Genomic DNA, 21366 nt, shown 5'->3' on the forward strand with positions numbered 1-21366 from the left:
TTGATATTTTTATAGATAAAACACAACCACTAAAAATGATGCAAACATAGAGGACCAAGAATGTTATAGTAAAAACCTTATTGAGTTATAAAAACCCTAAAACTATTTTATGGTTCTGAAACATGCCACGTCTAGGTTTTTATTAGCTAATCCAAAAAATAAAAATAAAAATGGTATTTTGATCATTTTTTTTTATTCTTTTCATTCAAAATCTTGTACAATTAATTCATGTCAAATCATAACTATTCATAGCAAAAACTTTTTATTTATTATATTATAAAAAGTACACTAATAATCTATGTTACGCTTTTTTAGTTACACATACAGATCTTGTACTGCTTTTGTAACACACGCATATTGTCACAGCCCTCGACCCCTATATCCTAGGAGAGGAACCGTGAACATCGAGTGGTGGTATCGGTGTTAATTAAAATAATTTGCAATGGAATATTTCATTAGGACCGTAGTTAGGAAAAATGATCAGAGTTATAAAACACCATGATTCTTATTTCATAAACTGGGATGAAAACCCATTTTTATACAAACATAAGTTTTATAGGGATAAACCCTAATTTACAAAACATGTTTCTTTATTCTGGTGACAAGCCACTTATTTAAGCTGTAAGCCCGCATGCATCATTCTTTTTCCTTTTGTCTCTTACAAGTCACATGAAATATGTTTAAAAATATTTGATCAACAGGAAATACTGGTGAGTACAATTTGTAAATGACACGTTTTACAGTTACAACATTAAGATGTTTTTACATCTGCCTGCTTACAAATTACCGAAAGGTACTTGTCACTCGATCGTATTTGTGACTGTGGTCATATTACTTATTGTCTAACACTTGTCCAATAAGTAACGTGTAATAGCCCAGTAGGCAGGCCTTGTATACAAAACCCCATAATACCAGTAGTAATCATCCGTAAGTCTACGGAGACTTAATCACTTTAATATAATTAAAATTATTTGAAAATATATTTAAAAACATTTGGACTATCTATCATGTGCTTAATATGTTTAGAAAATCATCATGACAGTATTGGAAAAACGATTGTCTCACGCAAATGTGAGTTGTATAAAAACTCGAATGTCTCACCTTGAAAGTTTACAATTAACAAGCCTCCTGATATTAAGCACCTAGGTTAAGCATAATGTAGTATTTCTAAGTTAGTATAAACCCCATAATCATAACATAATCACGAGACTAGAAACTTTACACGATGGCACAATGTCATACCTTATCCAGGCAGAGCTTTCGGATTCGCGTATAAAAGTTCCTTTCAATCATAGAGGGTATCGTTAAGACTACTCGGGTATTATACCAACTTCTTAGTATAAGAAAATTTGAGAGAAAGATCTGATTTTGGGACGAACAATGAAGTCTGGATCTCCATCCTATTTATACTTGAAATTTGGTTAGTTCGCGTAGCGCGAAGGAAACATAAATAATTGGTTTGCGTAGCGAAGTAATCATAGGGTTGTCGAGTCAGCCCTAGCTATGCCATGTGGCGCAACACATGGCAGGCAACGTGCCACCGTTGCGTGACTATCACGTCACGTGGTGTGAAGGACAAAGATTTTCTGGATAACTTCTACTACTTCGCGTAGCACGAAGAAACTTAACTTCACTCCTTCGCGTAGCACGAAGGAACAAAAATACTAAGGCGGATCGCGGCGATGCGAGCGTGCAAAGTGCGCTATCAAAGCGCCACATTGCGTCCATCGCACTTTGACTGAGCCCATGCGCGTAGGGTGCTTCGCTACGACCACCGGGTGTGATATGTCACATAAGAATATTATCATGTGAGCTCTCTTCCTTATAAAGAGCTTACAAGTTTTATAATCTAGTGATGTGGGACAAGAACTCAAACTCTTATTTATATCAAGGTGGAAGCATTCCATTTTCTTTCCTTTATCAATGTGGGATGAAATTTTACTTCTCTTATTTTTTTTCTCCATTCTTACTTTTGCTTGTTTTATTTCTTCACTTTTCATTTTGATTGTTTTATGGTTTGTTATATATATCCATTTCCTGATCATCGAAAGTTTCATCTTATTCAAACGCAACGAAAGTCAGTAAACTATGAAAACAAAAATAAAAATAACTTTAAGATAGTTGTGTGTGTAATCAGTTTTTTTTAAAAACCACTATGAGTTGTCAAAAATTTGAGAAAAACAAAAGGAACATGTGCTTTTATTTTTACTTTTTAAATTTGGAAAAGCTTCTTTACACTTTTATGAGTTTTTTCAAAAAAAAAAATGCCAAAAGATTTTTTTAATCGAAAAAAGTTACTGTTTTCGCAAGTTACATATGTAACCGCTATGTAAAAATGCACGTAACATGCAAAAACGGTAATTTTTGTCGATTTTTCTAAAAAAAAATTTCTCCGACATTTTTTTTACCTTTTATTTTTGGCAAAAACACTCCTAAAAGTGTATAGATGTTCGTCCAAAGTTTTAAATAATAAAAAAAATGTTTTTTTGTGTGTTTCTAAAAGTTCTCACGACTCATTGTACTTCTCAAAATACTCTAACTTATACACACACACATATTTTTGGGGTGGGATTAAGTGAAAACTCTTCTTAAAGAGAAAACTTAAAATCTCCTTAAGATTTATTTTCAACTTTTATTTAAATATTTTGTAGTTACTTTTTCTTCCATTATTCTTATATGCTGATATTATTAAAAAAAAAAAACATTCGTCGGTGTAGTGCATATGTGCAATAGTGTGTATTGCATACTATTGCACATATGCAAGAGTGTTATATTACATAGAATACAACACTATTGCATATATTTAATACAAACTATTATATATATGCAATATAAGACTAATGCACGCATCGAATACACAATAGTGCGTATGTGTGATATAACACTAATGCAAATATGCACTATATCGACTTTTATTTATTTTTTACATATAATACAACACTACTACACATATGCAATACGTACTATTAAATACATGCAATTAAAAACTATTGAACATATAAAATACAGATTATTGAACATGTGCAATAACGGTGGGTGGTGGTAGTGGTGGAGAATGAGTGTTGGTAGGGTGTGGTGTTTTAACCCTCTGTAGACTTTAAAGGATCTCAGAAGTTAATGGGCCAAGTCTGCACCAAGAAGAGCTTGCGCGGACGTTTTTTAATGAAACGTCTTCGAGAAAACAAACAGTCTGCAGATGACAATGTATGTGCGTGGTCTGCGTGACGCAGACAAAAGAGCCAGCACCGACCTTTTTCAAACAACACCTAACACACTTCCCATTACAATAAGTAGTCATTCTGTGCACTTTTGTCTTAAAATACAATTATATGTAAACCATATATAATTTTTTTAACAATTATGGACCTCTCGAGTATGGGGATGGCTTTAAAACCACGTATGGGACTGAAATTATCAATAACATCTCATTGACATTTCCAATTGAGTTCGAGTCTATCTAGGAACTTCTCGAATAGAAAGCGGGGCAACGTTAACACCTCAATAAGCACCAAATGATGATATATCAGGTTGATTCGGTATTGACCGGAATCATGAAGACAATGCCACTTTATTGAAAGATGGTTTCATATGTCTCATTCACCCCAAACACCGTCACCATGATTGTGACTCGTACTAGAGAAGTATCCGGTATTCCTGTTATGCGTCCCGGATTAGATGTCAATGAAAAGATCAAAATGAATAGTCGATTATGAAACACGAGTCGCCTAAAGTTTTTTAAATGTGACAACATAAAATGAAATATTCAATTCAACCTGTTTTGACTGCACTAATTAAAGGGGTCAAATGTCACCCTAACTCAATTCAACTGGTGGCATGGATTAGATGTCAACAAACAAATTATTCTAAAACACAATTGCTAGTTTCACATACATAAAATGTAAAAAGACTTTAATACAAAGAGTCAACTTACTGTTAAGCATCTAGAAGGTAAAATTGTCAAAGTTACTTGTAATCATTTCTTAATTCCAGCAATGAATGACAGATACTGGAATCTCTTTCAACTCTGCAACTTGTTGCCCGTTTGCCTTCTATTTCGATGTAAAGACTACGCCTTTTGATAGTGAAGCACCAAGAACACATCAACAACACGTATTAAAAGATGCTGAAGAGCAAAACCAAAACATTGTTTTGCATAAAACTACCTGCAGTATACCAACTCTTGTTCGTTGAGGTACCAACTCTTGTTCGTTGAGGTCGAAAACGGATCAACGGAAAAACGGATGGGAAAAAAATTTAGACCATTTCTCAATTTGTGCATGCCATCCTTAAGCAAAAGCCATGCTAATCTTCTTTGTATCATTCAAATTTTATTGGATGTCCCCGAAGGGACAACCGATCCCCTTCAGCAAGCACCTTATGAACAAAAGAGAAAAAGTGTTTCTGGTCGATGTGGGAGAGCTACAGTATTTTAACTGACTTAACTAAATAGATGGCATGTTTGTTTTCTTATCATAAAATTTAAAAACTTTTAATGATATGTTGAAGGTTGATTATATATTTATGTTTTTTATTTCTCATGTGATTTTCAACTTAAAATTTTAGTTTTGAGAAAACAATATATTAACCTTTTAGATTAGTACGTTATTACCAGCTTTGATTTGAAGTAATAAACTATTCTAATCGTGTCATGTTATGTGCCATAAACAGATTAAGAGGTTTGAACCCTTGCAGACATGTTTCTAATCGTTTCATTTACGTGTCGACATGTTTATAACCCGGACTCATTCACCCCAAACACCGGCTTAAGTGGTGATTTTGACTCATACTAAAGAATTATCTCTGTCATGTGGCATGGATTAGATGTCAACCAAAAGATCAAAACGAACGTACAGTCTGTTACAAAACAAAAGTCGCCTAAAGTGTTTTATATTCTGACAACATAAAATGGATATTCTATTCGATCCGTTTTGACACTAATCGAATGGGTCAGAAGTGGCCATAAGTCGCATGGATTAGATGCCAACAAGCATTTTATTGTAACATACATAAAATGTAGAAGACTTCAATACAAACACTCAACTCACTCTTAAGCATCTAGGTGGTAAAATTGTCAAGTTACTTGTAATAATTTCTTAATTCCAGCATGCATGACTAATACCGGAATCACTAGACGCTATTTCAACAAATAGTTACATATTTTGATACATATCTAACTATCCTCAAGGCTCCATTTTGTGAATGTTCACCGATCTCATCAAATAACAACGCGGTACGCCAACCCCATCCTTTTGGAGCTTTTGGTAGCAGGCCGGGTTACTGGTTGCTTGAAGCTCCCAAACACCATTACTTCTCCTTTTGATGGGCATATAAGCGGTTAGGGTTAGGGTTTTGATAATTCGACAGTAGTGACGAAGGATGGATACGGTTGATCTGATCCGATGCGAAGCGGGCGAGTGGGAGGAGGCAATGTTGTAAAACTCCCGAGTAGGCGGCCGAGTACTCCCCGATTACTCCCCGCCTCGGCCGAGTACTCCTTAGGTATTTTCCGAGTAATCCCCAACTCCTCCCGAGTACTCGCAACTCCCCAATCGACCGCCTAGAACCGCCTAACGACTTTTACAACATTGGGAGGAGGAGGCTGCGCGGAGAGAGAGAGAGAGAGAGAGAGAGAGAGAGAGAGAGAGAGAGAGAGAGAGGGGAGGAGGGGGAAGGTTGTGGATGAGTGGTTCTAACCCGTTTTTCTAATCTGTGTACCGAGATCCGTGGATAGTACCAATGACCCGTGAATTTTTAAAGGGTGAATAAATGAGAAGCCAATATTCATGAATGGAGCTATCTGGTGGCACGAGAGGGGGGAGCGACGTGAGGGTTTTAAATGTAGACAAATTCATGTGTATGGGTCTTACCAAACCAGATAGCTCTTAAACGGGTTATAACATCTCATTAAATTAAAAATTAATCTTACCAATTATTTGATATGAAAATCCTATAAAATAGAGATATATTAAAATTTAATATCTAATTTAAAAAGAAAAAGATATTATTTATAATTAATTAACAATTTTATAGTAAAAAAACATAAGCGGGTCATGAGTCACCAAATCCAGATAACTTTTAAATAGGTTATAACATATCATTTATTTATGAAACCTTTTCATCATTAAACCCTAAGTATATTATTAACTTTCTTAGAATAAAGAAAATTAAAATCTAAAAAATAAATATTAAAAAACAAAAAATGTAAAACAACTATTCTTTTAAGCCATCGGATTGTTTTATTTGTAAATGAAGACTTCTCACGCATTTAACCCAAATTCACGGGTAAAGGTCTCACCGAACTCAGATAGCTCTTAAACTGGTTATAACATCTCATTATATTAAAAATTAATCTCATCAAATATTTGGTATGAAAATCCTATAAAATAGGGATATACTAAAAATTAGTATCCTTATTATTTAAAAAAAGATATTATTCATAATTAAGAAACAATTTTATAATAAACAAAATAAACGGGTAATGGGTATCACCAAACTCAGATAGCTTTTAAACCGGATTATAACATATCATTTATTTGTGAAACTACTTTATCATCAAATCTCAAGTATATTAATATTAATTATTAACTTTCTTACAATAAATAAAATTAAAATCCATATATATATATATTTAATAATGTAAAACAACCCCCGTAATACAGGGGATAAAATCTAGTATGTGTGTGTGTGTGTGTGTGTATATATATATATGATTAGTATTATTACAGAACTCTTAAATTATTTAAGAACTTGAATGAACTCTTAATAACTAACGTTTTTTATAAAACTTTTTGTATGCTAATGTTACTTGAGTGTAGTTTTATCACTTTTGATATCTATATTTACGATTACAATTATGAAAATTAGTTTTTTACACATATCTATGTTTTTTTTACACATATGTAAATTTTTTATCACATAAATTTTACACATGTGTAACTTGTGATTTATATATATAATCAAATATTATTTTTTAAATATAATAAAACAAGTCTCAAATAATGTTAATATATAAAAAAAGTTAAAAAAATATTTAGTTTTTAAGAGTTCCTTCAAGTTCTTAACTTTTTTTGAGTTCTCAAATATATATATATAGGCTAAGTATAAAATGAAAACCCACTTAAGTTGTGAAAACTCTAGAAACTCATTCTCAACCACATGTTTTTAATTAATGTTTAAATTTTGTACTCCACAATTAAAGTGAATAAAAAATGTAAATATAAATATAACCTTTTCTCTCTCCTGAAAACATGTATAAAAATTAGTAAAAAAATGTTAAAAAATAGCAAAACATTTTTTTTTTATGTTTCGATGTTTTGTATTAAATGTTACAACATATATTACATGTAACAAAAAAAAAAACGATGTTACATAGGGTTTTCGCGGGTTTCACAACTCAAGTGGGTTTTCATTTTAACCTTACCCTATATATATGTGTGTGTGTGTGTGTGTGTGTGTGTGTGTAGGGGAAGATTAACATACAATAATCGCTTCACGTACATTACGTACGCGACATACATTCAACTAAAACGTTCAAGCCAAAAATCTCAACCTTTAAGCGTTCAGCTAAAATGTTTAAACCTTTAAACGTTCAAGCCAAAATCTTAAACGTTCAGGCAAAAACTTTATCCGTTCAAGCCAAATCTTAAATGTTCAATGTCAAAACCCATCATTCAGAACTCAAAATTGATCGATTGAAGCTTCAAATTGATGATTAATTGAATCGATTTCAAAGATTAACCGATCAATTAGCTTCAATTTTAATTCAACTAAACAAACCTGTGACGAGTTTTGCGTTTTTCCGATGAGTTCGTTGTCGACGGCGATGATTGTGCCGGCGAGCGGTGGAGATGGAGATAGATTGAGCAGAGACCGTTTTTTCCGGTGACGGCTCACACATAGGAGACCGTTGGGTAGTGGAGGGGATTTAGAGTTTCTTAAAATCAAGAGTAAAGGAAGGCGCGGACCTATTGTACGATAAGGAATTAATGTATTGGATCCTTTTCCTATATATATATATGGGAAGGTTCATGTACAAAATAATCTTAACATGAGAATGTTAGAAAAAATACGAATCTACCAAAACTGAGAATGTAGGAAACAATACCAATCTACATAAGCAATGTTTTATAATAACAAAGAAAAAACCCTAGAAATAACAACAAAAAAACAAAATTAGCAACAAAATAATAACAGCAAATACTTTTTAATAGCATAAGAAAAAACCTAATAATAACAACAAAATGTAAATCAACAAACACTTATAATGTCACATAATCGGAAATCAGCAAATACGAACAAAAAATTAATAGCAAACACTTATAAAATCAAACCTAATAATAACAGCAAATTGGTTCTCATTGTCTTCAAATTAAGAATGATTTGTATTTGATCATGAAACTCTATATAAGAACAAAGGAAATAATACAGTGTGACAGCCTTTTGCAGTCTATACGAGCCGTATAGACCCTATACAGGCCGTATAGGGTCTATACGAATCTTATAGACTGCATGGCAGCTGTACGTTAACAATATATTTATAATTATTTTATGGTCACCCGTACAAGCCAGGTATCAGTTTGTGTGTTGCTTTAAATAGTTTTTCTTTTACAAGCGTCATTAATTATAGTAAAAATTGAAGATAAAATTTTTAAATACGTTAAATAATTCGTAACCCAGCAACTTCTATTTCATTCGTCATGTAACCATAGGGCATTGAATTATTATAATTTTATAAAGGCTATTTTTCAAAAGACGAGTTAATATGAATCAAAACATCTACATTAACAAACGTAATTATTTTTATGGCAGTTATATTTCAAAAGCTTAGATAACTCACATAGGCGTCAACCAAAATGGATTGCATGACCACATATAAAAAGTCGTTACCCAAAAACACTCATGTTATTCGTATGTTTTTATGTATATAGCAAAATATTTACTTTTAAATTACGTGTTTCTATTTTGTAAACAACTCAAATGTTATTTTTAATATTTTCTAATTTAAAAAAAAAAACTATCCGAGTCAAACTAACTCTATATGAGTCGTATAGTTCCATACGGCTCGTATAGGGGCTATACGATACAAATAAATGAAAACTGGCACTCCTGACTTGAAAATGACTTGACACTAACTCTATACGAGTCATATAAGGTTTATACGACTCGTATAAGCAAAAGTTTTAGACTAACCCCATGTGGCCATCATTATTGTATTCAATTCAACCGTTACAGAATCACTACACTCTTTCTTCAAACAAAACAACCGTTACTTTCATTTCAAATTTAAAAGCCGTTACCCCCCAATTCCACAAACATAACAATCTCATCCATCCACCCCATTTTCACCCACTTTCACTTCTTCAAAAAACAAAAACCCTAATCTTGAAATCCTCTGTTCACCAATTCCATCAATGGCACTCAGATCTCTCCACAACACGTTACCGTTATCGCCTGAACGACCCAAAAAGACAATCAAAGTTGCGAACTTGATCCCACCTAAACAGCCTGCAGATTCTAAGGTTAATAATGAAAACAAACTCCCTTTGGATCCTGTTGTTGCAGCTGCTCCTGTAGCTGATTCAATCGATTATATCTCCTCGGAAAACCTCAAACCTGTTTCGGACCTGGATGTTAAGTTCAAGGTAAATTGATGTTTATTTATGTGATTGGTTTAATACCCACGTGGGTTTTATGTATTTTGATTGTTTTTCATCTGAATTTGTAAACCCATTTTGATTTAGACCCTACACTCGAAACCCGAAAAACCCAATTTTGGGTTTTTTGGATTAGAGACTTTGATGTGATTTCTTGATGACCCATTTGTGAATTTGTGTGTTTTGATTGTTTCTCATTTGAAATTGTAAACCCATTTTGATCTAAACCCTAAAAACCCTAATTGGGATTTTTTTGGATTCTTGATGACCCATTCGTGATTTTGAGTATTTTTGATTATTATCTCATTGAAAATTAAATACTTTTTTAATATATTCTGACTTTGGTATCTCAGGGTCTAATGGAAGGACTGGAGTCAAAGGATTGGCTAAAGATCTGTGATTCTTTGAACGTTGTGAGGCAATTGGCGTTGTTCCACTCCGATCTTCTGCTCCCGATCTTGTGCGTAAACAAAACCGGTTCTTTTATGTCTGATGTTGGTTTTTTGAAGATTTATGTGGTTCATTAATATATGTGGGGTTATACAGGGAAAAGGTTGTGATGGTTTCGGTGAAATCGATGAAGAATCCAAGAAGTGCTTTATGCAAGACAGCAATCATGGCTGCTTCTGATGTTTTTAAATCTTTTGGTGATAAGCTGCTTGAATCCTCTACCTCTAATGATGCTGTTGACCAAATGGTATGGCGTTAATCAAACCGTTCAACCCGAACACGGCCCACAATTTTATTCGTGTCAACCTAAACACGACCCGTTTAGTTAAACAGGTCAACCCGAACACAACCTGTTTTCTAAATGATTGGATATGCCAACTCAAAACCTGATTATTTTAGTGTCATGGTTGGTTTGAGTCGGAAATTGCCACCCCTATATTTTTGTAACTTATTTTGGCATAAATTGACGAAATTACCCCCCACAGATGCTGCAACTGCTACTGAAAGCATCTCAAGATAAAAAGTTTGTATGTGAAGAAGCAGAGAGGACACTGAACAAAATGGTTGAATCCACAACACCAATCCCTTTGCTTCATAAGCTCAAAGTGTATGTCACTCATGCAAACATGAGGGTTAGAGCCAAAGCTGCTGTTTCAATCTCTCATTGTGTGTCAAAAATGGTATGCAAATTGTGGCATCACTCTCTTTTTGGTTATTACTTGTTTTCTCAAAGATTAAATTACCAAGTACCGTTTTGTTTTTGTGTTTTAGGAGAAGGAAGAGATGAGAGAATACGGGCTCGTTTCGTTGGTACAAACATCGGCTGAGTTGTTGAAAGATAGGCTCCCAGAAGCGAGAGAGGCGGCTAGAGGTATGGTGTTGTCGGTTTACAAGGCGGTTATGGAGGATGGGGAGAATGAAGAAGAGGAGAAATGGCAAAACTTTTGCCAGTTGAATTTGCCAGCCATTGATGCGTTGACCATGGTCAAACTTGTTGCATCTCAGTAGAAAGTGTTTGTGCAGAGAGACCATCATGCTGATGAAGATGGCCTTTTGCCTTGTTTTTTCTTTTTTGTGTTTCTGTTCATGTAATAGTGGTTTGCTCTTTAAGAAAAACTACTATAATATGTTTTTAATGAGAAGGAAATGTTCTATCAAATTATCTATTTAAAGTTAAGAGAAATCACAATAAACATTGTTTGTGATATAAATATACCATCTCTTTTTGGGATTGTTAAAATAATAAGGAACACTATTGACGCAAACCTACTTTTCACTTGCATCCTTAAAGTTGATCGAATTGACTCGACCTTAAGGAGCTCATTTGATAACAGGTTTAGAAGTATCTTATTGATGATAACTTATGTTGGCACCAATCATGATTTTTAGTTACTTTTGAAACTCATGTTTTAAGCGTACTATTCATTATTTAGAAACCCAAAACCAACAAATTTAGCACAATTCGTTTACACAAGTAACCACAATCATTCTTCTATACAACCTTCACCCTCAACCGAACAAATCATTAGAACAATAGTAGCTTGTTTGTTAAATTCCCCCTTTTCATCTTATTCAAGTATTCAACCATTCACATCAAAAGTGCGTGCGTTAGAGGCTTTACTCAGCTACCCCGAGAAAATGAGCAAAGCTTTTATATTTTGGTTCCCATCCTATCTCCTCCCGTGTCCTAGAGTTGTTCAACTTCTTGCCCAAAACACCATCCGTGCCTACACAAGTTTATGAGAACTTAAAAGCTTTCACACCTCAACAAAACAATACGAATTAACCATTTTCCTTTTATTGGCATTCAAATTAACAACATACTTGTGATACCTCAGTATGTGATTGATCAAAATATTTGTTGACATATGCAAGTAAGAATTTACCAAAATTGAATCTCGAGTTATGATAACTTACCTGTGAACCCTATGAATGTGTTATCAAATTTCCCACTCTTAGCAACCAAGTCCATAATTTCTAGTCTGAAATCAATTTCATTTGGTTAAGATGGATTCTGGATTGGAATAAATGGCAATTTCAACCTGTTCACTTATAAATGTTTTGACCCGTTTTTACTGGAACACACCTGGATAAAGGATGATTATCACACCCTAAAAATAACCGACCACGCAGTTTCTTTTTCAAAATTGCAACTGCAAGCGAGGCAGCATCCTGTATGGATACAAACAGGCACATCAAATAATATGAAATTATAATAAGATTAAAACAAACTTAAAAACCAATTTAAAATCACCTCATAATGAATGAGATTAACAATGTGATGAGGATTAGCTTCAATAGTTCCTTGTTTCAAGTAATAGAGGTGCATTCCTCTATCTATTTTGTGCTAATGAATTAAAGATTGAACAACAAAAACATTTATATGCATCTTAAAAAATATAAAAGTGTACCAAAATTCAAATGGTGCAAAAGGATATGTAAAGTCCCGCCAACCTAACAACACAACCACCGGCTTCTAGAACTTTCTTTTCCGCTTTTAGAAGAATATCAGTCCTGGGACTCTTCCCAATTGGTACCACTGGGCTGTCCTGTATTTATATAAACTATAAAGTTACTGTAATAATGATTGATAAAAGCAAAATGATTTTATGTTTAGATGTAACACCTCAGAACAGTCTCCATTGTCATATCGGTCATATGGTGCTGAGCTGGATGTAAACAGAAAAGACCCTTCACCATTCCAGAGTGATGCAGCTTCCCTGTTTGTTAAAACATAGGAAAACTAGTTGAATTTATTATGTCAATACTTTGATTAAATCAATTATAAATCTTCAAGAAAGATTTGATGTATCATTACCCGACATCACTAGCATAATCTGAGCTTCTAGAAGGTGGTGCACAGTAAATGACATAAGGGAACTTATGGTCCCGTGTAACACCCTTTAAAGTTGGCTTAATCCCCAGATTAATAAGCTCGTTGTGGTGATCAGTAGTAACTGTCTCCCCTGTAATTTGAGATCCTGGGTGTTCCTGCCGTTAGAATGGCAGCATGAGCTAAAGATTAACATTTTAATCCAATAACAGAATGTTAATCTAAGATTTATAACAGAATGTATAGTTAAACTTAATCTTTTGATCTAACCTGCTGCCACTTTTCTGCAACTAAGCGACCAAGAACACCTGGACCAACAATTAGTAGATCCGTTGCTCCAACATTGGCAGAATACGATCCATCTACTTCTTGACTTGCAGCACCTTCAGTGTCATGAACTTTGTACATGAATGAACGGCGAGTATACACCAATATTGAAAAGTAAAATCATTAAGAGCATAAAAGCCTGCATATGTTATCTATATATGATGATATAACAAGGCCTTTAAAAAGGCAGATTATAGCAGCTACTGTTGTTTATTATTTATCATTAATATATATACATTATTAATTAATTTTATGTTTTGAAAAAGTTTAACAAGCCTAAGCAGACTCGAACTCGTGTGCAGTACCTTAACCGAGCCAAAGGTCGGCTCGAACTCGGCTGTGCAGTGTGAAATCAATACATAGAAGTCTAAACAATAGTGTCATTGTCATACAAGGCTGTGCTCGTTTCGAGCGATCTCTAGTGTGGTATTATGGGTAGGGAGCCTAGGGTTTGAATCGACACAAAACCTCCTAATGCATTTCTATTAAATAATTGATGATTGTTAGAATTCAGAGTCTGAAATGGATAGATACATTGCAAATAAATAAATTACGTCAGAATTTTGAGAAGTAAAATATGGATAATAATACGTACCGGCAGAGGAGGAAGCGTGAACTTTGAGAGTGGAGGATGCCATCGATGATGATTTGGATGAGAAATAGATTGATGAAGGTTTGAGATTCCGGCGGCGTGAAGAAGAATAAGAAGAAAAGAGTTTGAAGTGAGTAAGTCCGGTGGCCGGAGGAGATATACAAACAGCTGCCGCTGCCGATCCCATTTATTATTATTATTATTATTATTATTATTATTATTATTAGTTTGTTCAAGGAAGGATAGGATATGGTTGAGCCACTCTTTCTATGACGTCGGCAACTATCCGACTCTCGGCTTGGGTTATTCGGTTACGGTTATTGCGTTTCGGTCACGAGTATTATTTGATATCAAATAGGTTTTTTTATTTTTTGTTAAATAATACCTAGAATACTATGTCGCGTCATTGCATAAACTGAGGATAAGTGTGTGCGAGTGGGAATTTGGGTTTTGATAATAATTTTCATACAATAGTATAGAGGTCATATTTTCATACGATCGTATGAGTTCTCAATCAAATTCAACATACGGACTACACAATCTGATGTAGAGTGTCAAATGTTTTGTACGGAATCTTTATTGGATGAAAGTTAGGACTGCATTGCTTAAGGAAAAGGAAACGAGTTGAAAGTTGAGAAATGTAAAACAAAGTTTCCTAGATTTAAATTTTAATGTGACTTAGGAGAGAACCATGTATTCACATAGGCGGCCATGGGTTCTTTTTTTTTAGGATAAAACCAAAAAGGTATGGTCTCACATATCATATTAAACATATTAGTTTAAGCCATTATTAATGAGAAAAGAACAAAATTTAATATGAAAGTAGATACGTGACTCATTCAAGAAAAATGCATGATTTTCTCTTAAAGTTAAAGTATATAGAAAATTACGAATTCGATCAGTATACTCTTTTGTAACGGTTTTACCCGTTTCTAAATTTGTTTTTTTGAAGTTATCACCGGAATTTTATTTCAAGGTGCCACAATTATCACCGGTTATTTTAATGTCATCAAATCATGTTAGTAGAAACTAGGATCCTCATCAACAACTGTAATTAGCATTAAACATGCTATCGGTAGAAACTGCGTCCGGTTGTGATCGGTACAAACACCACCACCCTCTAGCATGAAGCCTCTCTTATCTCTAAATTCTAAAGTTTATGTACCATAATTTAGTACCTGTCTTTTAAAAACTTGCTTAAGTTTAAGACCACAGTTTTCTTGAAAGCATTGTGACCAAACTTCATCGACAGATTGTTTTGGTAATGTTATTGTAATTTATCTTAAATGAGCCTGCGCTCAACTCGAGTCAGCTCATAGCTCGATGGGTCCACTTGTTTTAATTTAAATCCTCTTTAATGTCATATTAGATAGTTTATGATAGTATAATGCTTAATTGGACACTAAGAAAAACTAGTAACTATTGCCTTGATTGACAAAGAACAAAATTGTCCATCAAAATACTGTCATGGAGGGATCAAAATATAGTTACCAGTAAATGATAATTATATCAACTTATATATAACGGCTTATTGGTTAAATTCTTATAAGCAATGCTACATTGAAATACATCCAAAACAGCCAATTAGTGGTAAGTGTGATTGTTGTACAGTTGCACTTTCTTTTCTATACACAGTCCGAACACAATGATTGCAATGCAATCTGGTACTAGCCGATGGTCAACTGTAGCTAGTTACATGACTAGAATTCGACCTCATGCTGTACTCCGCAACCAGCTGGGAAAAAGCAGATGATGCATCTTCAAGCAATGTTGTAGGAGAATCATATTCTTCAGCAAGACCTGCATAAATCACAAACCAAGTTTATATGCACAAAAGACACTATATCAATTATAACAGAATAACCGGTCAAGCACACACAAACCATTATTTAAGACCAAAACCATGTCACTTTTGACGACAGAGGTGATTCGGTGTGCAATTGCTATCACAGTAGAGTTTGAAAAGTGCTGCCTTAGTGTTTTTTGAATCATGTTATCGGTTGCTGTATCAACTGATGCAGTTGCCTCATCAAGAACCAGAATCTTGCTTTTCTTCAGTAGCACACGCCCAAGACAGATCAGTTGTCGTTGACCCATGCTCCAGTTCTCACCGTTTTCAGTAACTATAACCAGTTTACAAACAAAGGTTATCAAAAGTTTGTGTTTTTATGCAAAGTAAAAAAAAAATTTGTGCTAATATGGTTGAGCAATCAAGAACCTGATGCATCAAGCTGGCCTTCCTTATTTCTAACCTCATCTCCAATCTGGCATTTATCAAGAGCCTGAAATCACAAACTAAATGTTACTAATGCCATGCATATGCATAAGCATATTAAATCTATCTAATGTACCTCCCAAATCTGATCATCTGTATAGTCTTCAAGTGGGTCCATATTGCTTCTAACGGTTCCGTTAAACATAGTGGGATCTTGGGGGATTATGCTTAATCTAGATCGTAAATCATGGAGTCCAATTGATGAAATGTTGACCCCATCTATCAAAATTTCCCCACTGCTCGGTTCAATGAGACGAAAGAGTGTTTGAATAAGAGTAGATTTACCACTTCCAGTTCTCCCTACAATTCCAGTCTTCGTACCTCCATGGAAAGTGCATGTAATACCTTTCAACACAAGTGGCATGTGTACACCGTATCGAACCTATTCAACATTATTTAAATATTAATAAACAGTCTAATTTAAAGAAAAGCAGTAATGTATTACCTGTAGATGGTGAATATCAACTTTTCCTTGTGAAGGCCAGAGATGATCAGGTCGATTTGAGTTTATAACAAGAGGAGGCTCGCTAGGGATACGACTGTACTGAAATATTCTTTCAACCGAGATAAATTGTATTTCCACTCTGCAAAGTTTTTGTATAGCCCAAGCTTGTAACATGTTCAAATTTAGCCCATATGTTACTGCTAAGCCCGCAGTACCTACAACGGGTTGTAAGAGGATGAGTTATATTACTTATTTATGGTTATAACTGTAATCCTGATTTTGAGTTGTAAAATTACTTACTTGGATCAATTATTCCTTCAGGAACAGAAACTAGAAACACCAGAAGGAAAGCAAAAATAAAAGATGACAGCATATCCAAGCGTAGCCCGAGCCAAGCCAATGCACCAGCAACATGAAACTTTGGTCTGGAGTAACTGTCAATCAGTTTCAAGCATGTATCTTGGAATCTGTGTTTCTGATCAAAGCTTCTAATAGTTGTTGATCCAGATATTGTTTCAGAAAAATGCTGAATGACTGGTGCTTTGCATACTCCAACCAATCGTGACAGTTCTCGTGCTGAAGGTATGTAATATTGCTTCAAGCACAATAAATACATGTCAAACACAATAATATCATCAAGACGAACAATTTTTACAGCAGGTATGGTTACCTGTAACCAGATGCAAATTCCAACCACGGGAAAGAAAACAAGGAACACGGGCCAAGCACCTAGTGACATAACTAAAATAATGCCTAAAAGCTGTATGACCACATAGGCAAATGGGCCAATAAGATAAGGTACATTCAAGTCCACTGCAGTTTGGTCTGTAGATACCTGCAAATATAGATTCTAAAAATCAAGGTACCTAATCATTAAGCAAAAGGCAAGAAAACAATGTATTCACTTACTCGGTTTAGAATTCTGCCAGATGGGTTGGCATCAAAGAAAGACATAGGTGCACGGAAAATACAAAAATGCATTTTATCAAAAAGGCGGTTAGCTATTTCATAGCCAGCTTTCATAAGTAAATATGTTCTTGCTAGAATACAAAAGGAGCATGCAATACCAAAAGCCACATAAACAATAATGAATTTGAAGTTATCAACGCGCGCTTCGTTGCTTTCAGATGTAGACGATGCCCAAGCCAACCAATAATTGCTTGAGATTTGAGATGATTCAAACATAATTTGTGCTATTATTATCAAAGGAGTAAGTGCTCCTTTATAAGCAGTTGTAAGGTATTTCCAATAGGTTGATGCTCCCACTTTACCGCTTTCTCTTTCTTCTTCTTCCACAAGCTGTCTTTTCTTCCCCTCCATGTGAACTAAATTACTGTTTTGACTCTTTATAGTCTCGTCTTGGATATCCATTTTAGAAGTTTCTAAACTATGCCCTACAGAATCAATTTCTAACAAAGCTTCTTTGTGAGCACCGACAAGTTCTAAAAAGTCACTTCCTAGATTCATAATATCATCATATTTTCCTGCTTGTGTAATTCTTCCATCCTTCAAGACCTATAAACGAACCGAACGCTCAGTGAACAGTGTGTGAACTGTTTAGCAGGAAGTTCATTTATTTAAGAATTGCATGAACATGAACAAAAAATTTTGTTCATTTAGTTAAATGAGCGAACATGAACACAAGTCTTGGTCATTCATTTATGCCCATGAACATTCATTTAAATTCGTTCGTTTACATTTATTTTTGTTCGTTAATTTACATTTGTTTAAGTTCGTTAGTTTCCCTTTAAAATTGTTTGGCCCATTACAACTTAGTCTAGTTTTATAACCTTTTAGGCCTAGCACGTTCTTCACGTTACTTTTAACTCGTTTTAGCTCAGTAATGTCAGTTCATCTATGTTCGTTCGTTTACTTTTGTGAACCGTTCGTTTATACCGTTAACGAACACGAGCATGTTCATTTTCTTAACAAACAAGACAGCCCCATTCGTTTGGTTAAAGTTAAACGAACGAACACAAACATGCTTTGTTCATGTTCATTAGGTTTGTTTACATGCCTAGGAAGAATTCTTTAAAAAGCTTACCAGGATGAGATCTGCAGCAGGTAAAAACTCCACCTGATGCGTGACATAAATCACTGTTTTTGATTCCAAGAAATCCATCATACATTCCTGTAAGTAAATTACTTTAGCAAGTTAATTTCATAAAACTATGGTTTTTGGCATAACAATTTAAGTACCTACATGAGTAAACCTGAAGAAACATGAAATATTGAGAATTTAAAAGTGGCCAACTCACCTTGAAAATATGGTTTCCTGTAATAGCATCAACAGCACTAAACGGATCATCAAATAGATAAATATCAGCATCTTGATAAAGAGCACGCGCTATCTGTATTCTCTGTTTCTGACCACCACTCAAATTGATTCCCCTCTCCCCTATCACTGTTTGATCACCAAAAGATAGAACTTCAAGGTCCTTCTTCAAATCGCACACTTCTAGAACCTTCTCGTAACTTCCTCTGTCCATCTCCTTACCAAACAAGATATTCTGCTCTATCGTCCCACTCTGTATCCATGGTGTTTGACCAACATACGCCTTTGTTCCAGCAACTTTGACTTTTCCTGATAATTTAGGAACTTCTCCGAGTATACAAGACAGTAAGCTTGACTTTCCCGAGCCAACAGGACCACATACAGCAACCTTCATGCCATCAAAAACTCTGAAGTTTACATCAATCAATGTTGGATTACAAGATGTCGCATCCCATGAGAAATTCCCATCAATAATCTCAACTGACGTGCCACAACTACCTCTCGGGACTACTTCTACCAGACCAGAATCTAATTTGGCTAAACTAAGGAATGATGCAATACGATCAAGTGAAACTTTAGCCTGCACTATCATAGTTATTGTATCCGGAAGATTATACACTGATTCTTGGAGATTCTTAAATGTTGCAACTGCAGACAAAACCTTCCCTGAGTCAAGTGGGACGCCAGCAAGCATACACATACCAAATGTGGCTATAGCCACAAATGTAGGTGCAACCCAGAATGCACAACAGGTCATAGCAATAGTAAATAAATACGTATATAACCAATGCGCTTCATCATTTCTGATATCATTAATTCTAGACAAGAACTTCATCTCCCATCCATAAAGCTTGAGAATCCTCATATTCTTCAATATTTCAGAAGTTGTTTTCATTCTTTTATCTTTACATTTCATCAGTTTCTCTTGAAAATTTTCCTGTAGCTTCCCTAATGGTAGATTAGATAGCATGACTAAAACGGTTGCAACAAAGGTAGCTAATGAAGAAATCCCGAGAATATTATACAATATCGTTAGTGCCAGACCAACTTGCACAATGACCAGCCAAGGTGTGTGAATGAACTTGCAGAAATCACCGATTCTTTCAGCATCAACAGCCATGAAATTAATGATCTCACCATTGGAGTGCCCCTGCTTTGAGTGAGACGAAAGGGTCAAACCTTTGTGGTAGATCATTGAAACAAGAGCAGCTCTGACATTAATCCCAGCCTGTTGCAGCTTAAAATCACAGTGCCGTTGCGTTAAACACTCTACAATCTTAGCAACACTGAATGCAGAAACTTGAAGAAAGCCTTCGTTCAAGTCTCGATGTCCGTTTAGATATTGAACAAGTGTATCTATGAGGAATGGCCCCACATATGAAGCTAATGTGGACACCAAAGAAAGAAGACCTGTAATTATTATGTCTTTCCATGTTGTCAATATCACAGCCTTGAACAGACTAAAAGTAGTCATTTGGCTGCTTTTAGTCTTATCCAATTCTAGTTTACTTCTTAAAACGGAAAACGATCGGTTAGCACTATTTAAACTATCAAGCTGTGGAACATCCTCAAGATCTAACCGTTTCTTATATCCTACAGAAATTAGTGATTGAATCCAAGAGAAAGTAATAAGACTAAAGATATTACTGGTTGCAGAAGCGGTTATGGTTTCGCCCCCACGTTTGGATTCTCTAGCAACCAGCAATGGTTGATAATCGGAACGGGCAATGGTGCCACCTTCATTCTTAACCGAGAACCCGACATAACACAGGAATAAACCGAGAACAGTAGATGAAGCATCTAGCATCAAGAATTGAGGTGCTAAGCTATGAATCTGTTTATAGAACAAACAGTCTAACACTAGGCAAATACAAAATACTAAGAAAGAAGAAAACCACCAAACCCTTAATGCAAAGGGATATTTAGATTCTGGTGATTTAGAGACATGGTTGTGCAAGTAAACCGACACGAATAACCAAACAAGAGTTCTAAGAAGGGTATCCGAAAAGCCAATAATGTTTTCTTTAACCCAACCATTTCTATACCAATAAAAAAGGTTCATGAAACACATGACAAGGTTAACAACCACAAGGATCACACAAGATAGCAAGGTCTGCTTGTAAAACAATACCCCATTGTTGGGCATCTGTTTAGAACTTTTGAAAGTGAACTTTTTGCAGAGATAAGTGATGAATACAAGAAGCAAGAAACCAAGTTGTGTTAAAGCAGAAAGCCCATGCACCAGCAGAAAGCTATGAGTCATGGTTAGAAGTGAAAGCTGAGACAAAGTCAGTGCCACGCACATGAATGATGGTGCAATAATAACATCTTGAATGTTTTAGTTTATAAAGTGACTGACTTTGTGTGACATCATGACCTTGGGATCTGGTCAAATTTGGAGGCCATTGGTCCAACCCACCCCCCTTTGTCTTTTCCTTTTAAGTCTTTTGTCAATGTTAAACTAATGTGAGTGCAATAACAGCCACTCACATATTCCACATAGAAAAAGATATTTT

The 21366-nt window shown here is 34.9% G+C and overlaps 3 protein-coding genes and 1 non-coding gene across 4 annotated transcripts; 1 reads left to right on the plus strand and 3 right to left on the minus strand.

Moving 5' to 3' along the window:
* Positions 1–4248: 4248 nt before the first annotated feature.
* LOC143547351 (U6 spliceosomal RNA) lies at positions 4249–4351 on the minus strand. The gene has a single exon (XR_013137755.1). It is a non-coding gene; the product is annotated as a U6 spliceosomal RNA (small nuclear RNA).
* A 5016-nt stretch (positions 4352–9367) lies between these two features.
* Positions 9368–11177, plus strand: LOC143547333 (uncharacterized). Its single transcript, XM_077038784.1, has 5 exons — positions 9368–9641; positions 10007–10113; positions 10200–10350; positions 10589–10783; positions 10875–11177. Exons 1-5 carry the CDS (start codon positions 9411–9413, stop codon positions 11109–11111), a joined length of 921 nt encoding a protein of 306 aa, XP_076894899.1. The 5' UTR covers positions 9368–9410; the 3' UTR covers positions 11112–11177.
* A 411-nt stretch (positions 11178–11588) lies between these two features.
* On the minus strand, positions 11589–13931 carry LOC143547334 (uncharacterized). The gene is made up of 9 exons (XM_077038785.1): positions 13859–13931; positions 13207–13319; positions 12922–13094; positions 12730–12823; positions 12542–12652; positions 12358–12447; positions 12190–12275; positions 12021–12085; positions 11589–11830 (listed from the first exon to the last, which is right to left on the minus strand). The coding sequence occupies exons 1-9, from the start codon at positions 13899–13901 to the stop codon at positions 11721–11723; spliced, it is 885 nt and encodes a 294-aa protein (XP_076894900.1). The 5' UTR covers positions 13902–13931; the 3' UTR covers positions 11589–11720.
* A 1591-nt stretch (positions 13932–15522) lies between these two features.
* On the minus strand, positions 15523–21155 carry LOC143547350 (ABC transporter C family member 3-like). Its single transcript, XM_077038800.1, has 10 exons — positions 18834–21155; positions 18620–18706; positions 17485–18090; positions 17246–17410; positions 16876–17170; positions 16576–16790; positions 16207–16512; positions 16074–16137; positions 15739–15978; positions 15523–15655 (listed from the first exon to the last, which is right to left on the minus strand). The coding sequence occupies exons 1-10, from the start codon at positions 21153–21155 to the stop codon at positions 15534–15536; spliced, it is 4422 nt and encodes a 1473-aa protein (XP_076894915.1). The 3' UTR covers positions 15523–15533.
* Positions 21156–21366: the final 211 nt, after the last annotated feature.

The sequence above is a fragment of the Bidens hawaiensis genome, unplaced genomic scaffold, assembly GCF_021521415.1.
Source record: "Bidens hawaiensis isolate Kalapana, Puna unplaced genomic scaffold, B.hawaiensis_p1.1 tig00014712_1, whole genome shotgun sequence".
Taxonomy (NCBI): domain Eukaryota; kingdom Viridiplantae; phylum Streptophyta; class Magnoliopsida; order Asterales; family Asteraceae; genus Bidens; species Bidens hawaiensis.

What these genes read in the sequence shown, in the direction of transcription:
- LOC143547333 (XM_077038784.1), top strand. Translation starts at nt 9,411, where the DNA reads ATGGCACTCAGATCTCTCCACAACACGTTACCGTTATCGCCTGAACGA. An exon ending in GATCTTCTGCTCCCGATCTT is followed by an intron (nt 10,114 to 10,199) that starts GTGCGTAAACAA and finishes GGGGTTATACAG; the next exon opens with GGAAAAGGTTGTGATGGTTT. An exon ending in ATGATGCTGTTGACCAAATG is followed by an intron (nt 10,351 to 10,588) that starts GTATGGCGTTAA and finishes TACCCCCCACAG; the next exon opens with ATGCTGCAACTGCTACTGAA.
- LOC143547334 (XM_077038785.1), bottom strand. Translation starts at nt 13,901, where the DNA reads ATGGCATCCTCCACTCTCAAAGTTCACGCTTCCTCCTCTGCCG. An exon ending in TTGCAGAAAAGTGGCAGCAG is followed by an intron (nt 13,095 to 13,206) that starts GTTAGATCAAAA and finishes TTCTAACGGCAG; the next exon opens with GAACACCCAGGATCTCAAAT. An exon ending in GATAATCATCCTTTATCCAG is followed by an intron (nt 12,086 to 12,189) that starts GTGTGTTCCAGT and finishes AATTGATTTCAG; the next exon opens with ACTAGAAATTATGGACTTGG.
- LOC143547350 (XM_077038800.1), bottom strand. Translation starts at nt 21,155, where the DNA reads ATGTGCGTGGCACTGACTTTGTCTCAGCTTTCACTTCTAACCATGACT. An exon ending in TGAAGGAATAATTGATCCAA is followed by an intron (nt 16,791 to 16,875) that starts GTAAGTAATTTT and finishes AACCCGTTGTAG; the next exon opens with GTACTGCGGGCTTAGCAGTA. An exon ending in GGTTTTGGTCTTAAATAATG is followed by an intron (nt 15,656 to 15,738) that starts GTTTGTGTGTGC and finishes TGATTTATGCAG; the next exon opens with GTCTTGCTGAAGAATATGAT.